The sequence below is a fragment of the Ranitomeya imitator genome, chromosome 6, assembly GCF_032444005.1.
Source record: "Ranitomeya imitator isolate aRanImi1 chromosome 6, aRanImi1.pri, whole genome shotgun sequence".
NCBI classification, from domain to species: domain Eukaryota; kingdom Metazoa; phylum Chordata; class Amphibia; order Anura; family Dendrobatidae; genus Ranitomeya; species Ranitomeya imitator.
The window spans coordinates 157189354-157196164 of record NC_091287.1 but is presented as its reverse complement, the minus strand read 5'-3'; the positions used below and the strand labels follow the sequence as shown (position 1 = coordinate 157196164).

The 6811-nt window shown below is 43.0% G+C and overlaps 1 protein-coding gene across 1 annotated transcript in view; it reads right to left on the bottom strand.

Annotated features, from left to right (window-relative positions):
• Positions 1-504: 504 nt before the first annotated feature.
• The window catches only part of EEPD1 (endonuclease/exonuclease/phosphatase family domain containing 1), a 178403-nt gene continuing 172096 nt past the window's right edge, over positions 505-6811 (bottom strand). The window contains exons 6-7 of the mRNA XM_069730223.1: positions 2340-2534; positions 505-1197 (exon numbers count right to left, since the gene is read on the bottom strand). Of these exons, the coding sequence (XP_069586324.1) occupies positions 998-1197; positions 2340-2534 (395 nt within the window). The 3' untranslated portion in view covers positions 505-997. The remainder of the gene's footprint in view (positions 1198-2339; positions 2535-6811) is intronic.

Genomic DNA, 6811 nt, shown 5'->3' with positions numbered 1-6811 from the left:
AAATTTATTTATTCCAAACCTATATTTTGTCTCTTTGTTTTTATTTATTAGCAATAAGTGGGGCTTGTGTTACCATGACTGTAGACAAATGAGATTTAACACAAGAGTGAAGCTAGACACAGAAAGAATGGGGGGGCTGACGGCAGCAGAGCTTGACTAGAGGGAGGTTGACAGAACAAAGCCAATAGATTACATAGCAATGAAAACAACTCCCACGTCATTGAACATGACAGCTTCACATCATCAGAGACCATCATAAGTATATATTGGGAACGGGAGTATTATTTTCTGTATATACTCTTGACAGAAGGTTGCAATGTTCCCCTATGTGCTTGAAAATCCTTATGCAGGAATTGAGCCGATTTCAATAGCTGACAGCTCTGTACGACTATATTGGTTGTCACTGTAGTAATAACCATATGGACAAGAGCCGATATCTACCTACCTGGTGCTATTTATATTAGACTATCTAGGAAAAAGATCATTTCATTTTGTCCAAAGACATCGTGTTAAATAAACATATTCTGAGCGTTTTTTATTTGTAGCGCGGTTTCATCACATTTTCTAGCCATCTGGCTCCAGTAGCTTTACAGGGGTTAAAAGTGCATAGTTAAAAAGTTGAATACGATCTTAACACATATAAAAAAAAAGCATGCCAGGTAACCATATTAATTTAGCTAATAATCACTGACAGTGTTAAAGGTCTTCTTATACAGTCTTGAGTTATTGCAACACTTTTTTTTTTTTTCAAGAATCAGTTCAAAAAGTTTCTTTCTCTTCCATTCGTTGCCTGCGCATGGCACACAGGTTGGCAGGAGCAGGCGGTTAGAGCAAGCGGCATTCTACAACATCCGGTTGGTAACCTCAGTGGTGATGGAACGTGTGCATCCAAATGGTATCACTTGGGCTATGCGGGTGCAGCAGTTCTGGTTCACAGTACAGTCCGTATAGAAGTAAATATTTCTTGCTTCTGAGATGAAAGAGGTACATTCATTTTTTATCTTTCATGCTTAGAATTAGCTACATTACGTTCCACACTGACACCATTGGCTTTAGATGTGAGCTCCTTCTTATTGCAGTCTTTTTCTAGGTAAAACTCTGCTAGTACAGGGCAGTGCTCTGATGCCACTCCTCCCCATGACCAGTTGTCTGGAATCCATGGATTTGTTAGGCCTTCTCTCACCACCAGAGAATAACCTGCATAAAAGAAAGAGAAGGTCAAGTACTGCCTTAGGAACCACCTAAAATAACATATAGGCCCAGAAGCAGGAGTTTTGCTAGTGTAGGTTCCCATTTATAGAGGTTACCTTTTCACTAGCACATGGGCTCACAAAATTTTATCAAAATATGAGATAAGAATCTGATATCTAAGTATAGTCTAAATAGCAGTAATATAATCCCAAATTCCACTATTCACTGTTTGCATATATCTTAGCATAGTCAGAAAGCGGCTGCATCTCTTTGTATGCTACGAAAACAGGGTTTTATCATTACCCATGTCAATGGGGTTTGACTCCAGACACCTGACATTGCTCAAATTAAGGTAAGTGCTGATGCTAAACGATCAATGGTAAGGTGCGTTAGTGATGGTTCATGAATGGTCCAAGTCATGTAGGTGAATCTCTGGTAATGCCACTTTATGCTTCCCATAGTTCGAATCAAAACTGTAAAGTTAATATCTCTGCAGTGGAGAAGAGAAATAAAAAAATAAGATGTTTTATTCAGCTCTGCAGCCACTATTCCATGATGTAGCCAGTTCAGCATGTTCCAACTGGTGAAAGCTATAAGGAACTGGTTGCAGCTTTCAACTGCTGTGTGCCACAACCACAAATATTGCTTCCCTCAAGAGTACATTTCTGTAATAATTTATGCCACTTGATTGGCCATCCCCCATCTTTAAAAAAAAATTGGCAAAATAAATGTCTGACATTTCAAGCAGTTTTACTCGCAAAGACTGGCAAAATCTGAATAGTTGTCTTATATACCTATTTTATTTATAATTGTGGGCAGAAATATACATCAGCCTAGCTGTCCATTTGTGAAATTCTGCAGGATACAGATATAAGGTGCAGCCACTTACCATGTGCCATCAAGTGAAAAATATAAACCAAGCGTAACAATACGACTAAGCTTCAGAGAGCGGAAATATAAGGAAGGGTACAACTAATGGCACTGCTGGGATAAGTAGGAGTATTGTGGACAATTCTCAGGCCGGGACATTTGGAAGTTTACTGGTAGAGGAAGGAACTTCCCACACCAGAATGAACACAACTGCATCCTGTCCCTGAACGTCAATTAGTTTAACGTCTGGTAAAATAACACACAGTTCTGAAACCGACCTGTGAACACTTTCTTCAAGCTCTTGCTGATCCAGATATTGTCTAATGACTTGTTGCCCTGTGGACTTTTTGTGCTGATATTCGTATGTGTGTTTGCTGGCAGCAAGCTCTGAAACTTTTCTTTTCTCAGAGAATCAAAGTAATTGCTATCTGGTGGTTGGCTGAATCCTCCTAAAATGATCACATCTTTTTCGCCTGAAACAAATAAAATAAACATCAACCACAGAGAATCAAACAATCGTGCATGGGGTAAATATTATAAGACACACAGAAAGATACATGCGCACAAGTGATGAACACATTACTAAATGAATTGCTTATTGATGTGCATTTGTACTAGTGTTAGTACCTCGTATTATTCGCATACGCTCCGCCACCTTGCCTCTTCACTCACAGACATTAGCACACAAAATTATTTTGATGCGACACTCACCTCACCCCTCATGGGCACATCATTTTTGCCTATCATTGCTCTTCACTCCCAAGAACTATTCTCATTGCTCCCGCCGGTGGTGGACATCCTCACCTCTCACATAACTTCTCTCTCACACGGGACAAACTACACAGACGGTAGAATAAGCTGGAGCTTCCTGCTTTGTTCCTCTATGTCCCTTATTATAGTCCTGGTGAGCACACCATAAGTAGTGAGTACCACTCACCCCAACTTCTAGATTGCTATTACGCAGACACATTGTACTGAGCTCAACTCTGTCTCATGTATGTGATCTCTACTTGACAGCAACATGTCTTTTTTAACTACTATGTTAGGTTACTGGGGGTAAGGCCACAGATTCTAAACCAGACCCCACGCTGCACTTTGACCAAGCTGTGTCACCATCAGCTCAGTGCATTAACTTTTTAAAGACACAGTGAAACTTTCACTCCTAATGAGCAGCTTTACAGACATACACTACGGACAACTTTCTTATAAATTGTTATTGATTGTTATTTACTTGCATCACTCATGCGTCACTTCATCTGTCTGCCACCCAATAGGACATACCACATTTCGAATTAACATCAGTCAACATTATAAAATATAAGCATGCATATACTGTATATACAGTGTAGGCCATTTATATTGATACACCTAAATAAAATGGGAATGGTTAGTGATATCAACTTCCTGTTTGTGGCACATTAGTATATGGGAGGGGAAAACTTTTCATGATGGGTGGTGGCCATGGTGGCCATTTTGAAGTCGGACATTTTGGATCCAACTTTATTTTTTTCAAAAGGAAGAGGGTCATGTAACACATCAAACTTATTGAGAATTTCACAATGGTGTGCTTGGTTTTAACTTTACTCTTTTATGAGTTATTTACAAGTTTCTCTTTGTTTACAGCCAGTGACATGTTGCAGAGGTTAACACTAGTGTTGAATTGGGGCGTGATTAACGAATGTTCGTTGAACATTCGACGAACACCATCGAACCCCATTGAAACCAATGGCAGGCAAACACAAACACATACAAACACATAGAAAACACATAGAAAACCCCTTAAAAGGTGTCCAAAAGCTGGCAAACTGCTCAGAAGACACAAAAAAACACATGGAAAAGTCACAAGTACACATAGTCATGAGAAAAGAAAAGAGTTGGAGGAGTAAAAGGAGGAGTAAAAGGAGGAAGAGACACAGATATAGGCATGTCATGCCCTTCTAAAATCAAGAAAAGCTGGAGCAAAAATCTAAAATCAGCCTACCAACACCCAGACGTCGTGACTCGTGACAAAAAAATTTAAAAAAGAAATATCTTTAGGTAGAATGGAGGGTCCATTTAGAACACTTTCCACTTTCCTTAGAAGATGTAGTGGTATCCCCATTGGGAGTCGTGCCAAAAAAGGAACCCAATACATTCAGACTAATCCACTATTTGTCATATCCAAGGGGCAGGTCAGTAAACGACAACATCGATGCGGAACCAAGTACAGTACTATATACTGTACCTCCATTGACGAGGCAATCAGGCGGGTCAAGAAGTTGGGAAGGGGTACCCTAATGGCCAAAACAGACATTGAGGGGACGTTCCGGTTACTGCCTTTGCCTCCGAATGGTGTTCGCCTATTGGGCTGCTTCTGTGAAGGAGCATACTACATAGATCGCTGTTTGCCCATGGGGTGCTCCATATCCTGCTCACTATTTGAGGCATTTAGTTGCTTCCTCGAATGGGTCGTCATGGACATTTCTAAGGGGGCACATATTTTCCATTACCTCGAAGACTTCTTATGCCTGGGCCCAAAAGATTGGCCACAGTGTGAATACATGCGGTAGTCCACCTGTGAGAAGGAGAGAGCTGGAGGAAGAGCGGACACCCCAGAGCCGAGGGGTTAGACTGAGAAAGGAAGAAGGCGGTGTAGCTTGCTTCATGGGTGGGGTACTCAGCTGAGTAGCAGACACTGCTACTAGGCCCAAAGTATTGCCTGGGCCAGATGCTGTTAAAAATTAGTAATTAGATAAACAGATGGTGTAGCTTGCTTCATGGGTGGGGTACTCTGCTGAGTAGCAGAAACTGCTACTAGGCCCAACGTATTGCCTGGGCTAGATGCAGTTAAAAATTAGTACTTAGATAAACAGGCGGTGTAGCTTGCTTCATGGGTGGGGTACTCTGCTGAGTAGCAGATACTGCTACTAGGCCCAAAGTATTGCCTGGGCTAGATACAGTTAAAAATTAGTAATTAGATAAACAGGCGGTGTAACTTGCTCCATGGGTGGGGTAGTCTGCTGAGTAGCAGATACTGCTACTAGGCCCAAAGTATTGCCTGGGCTAGATGCAGTTAAAAATTAGTAATTAGATAAACAGGCGGTGTAGCTTGCTTCATGGGTGGGCTACTCTGCTGACTAGCAGACACTGAAGCTTTGGAGCAGGCCTCTGAATCTCAGGCCACAGTATGAGTAAACAGCTCTGCAGACTCAACCATCTGTGTTACCTTAAGCCATAGTGTATGTAGTTTCTAAAGGTTAAAAGGGGGGGAGCGACCCCACCCACCTGGAATTGACGATACCAACGTCATGTAAAACAGCAAGGGGACTCCAAAAAGAGTCGCCATTTTTTCCAAAAATTGGGCCACAGACACCACTTAAGTGGCATCAATTTCGCCAGAGTTTCTTAAAATGGTTGGTGAGATGATTTTCAAAAATCATCAAGCTTTTAGTTTCCCCAGGATGACACAGGGGGGGGGTGAAGGAAAGTCCTTGCGGATACAGGATTTGTTCATTTTGATGAACTTTAGTCTGTCTACTTTGTCAATGGACAGCCGCGTGCACTTATCTGTCAGCACATCACCAGCAGCGCTGAACACACGTTCAGAGAGAACGCTGGCTGCAGGGCACGACAAGATCTCCAAGGCGTGAGTGGCAAGCTCAGGCCAGTTTTCCTGTTTGGAAGCCCAAAATAAGCAAGGGTCCAGTTCCACAGTCATGGCATCGATGTTAACTTGGAGATACTCATGTACCATCCTCTCTAGGCGTTGGTTATGCGTCAGACTTCTTGTCTCCTGTGGCCTTGCAAAGGATGGTCTAAAAAATTCTTGAAACGATTGGAAAAAATTGCTGTTACCACCAGATACGATGTTACTGTTACGGTTTGAGTGATGACTCGACAGTCCCACGGTTGGCAAGTTAGAACTCAGAGATTCACTACGTGCACCACTGGTGTTTTGTGGAAAAGCAGAAGTAAGATTCTGTAACAGCCTCTGCTGATACTCCTGCATGCATGAATCCCTTTCTATGGCAGGAATTATTTCACCAAATTTACTTTTGTACCGGGGATCTAAGAGTGTGGCAACCCAGTAGTCGGCATTACTTCGGATTCTGACAATCCGAGGGTCATGTTGCAGGTAGTGCAAGAAGGCACTCATGTGTCTTGCACATCCAGGAGGACAAAGTCCTTGTTGTCATGCTTCCTTCCTCTGCCCTCTCCTCCCCAACATCGCACAACAGAAATTTGATTAAGGTCTCCCTCATCTGATGAGTCTTCCATGCCCAGCGCCAGTTCGTCCTCCACTTCTTCCTCGGCTCCTGCACCTTCCTCAACAGTTTGGCTGCTACCATGCGTCCTCGGTAATCCCTCTCCCCCACCCTCCAATGCCAGCCACCTTGGTGCTGCCGACCGTCTGGACCTTGGAGATATTATCCCTTCCGCATACCACTCCTCCTGTTCCTCCTCCTCCTCCTCTTGTCCCACCACCTGACTCCGAATACTGTTTAAGGTGTGCTCCAGCATGTAAATGACCGGAATAGTCATGCTGATAATGGCATCGTCAGCACTAAACATCTTCGTCGCTATTTCAAAACTGTGCAGAAGGGTGCATAGGTCCCTGATCTGAGACCACTCCTGCAGCGTGATTTGACCCACCCCTGGATCTCGTTGGCCCAGGCTATACGTCATAACGTTTTGCACCAGGGCTCGTCTGTGCTGCCACAGTCGCTGCAACATGTGCAGAGTTGAATTCCACTGTGTGGGAACATCGCAT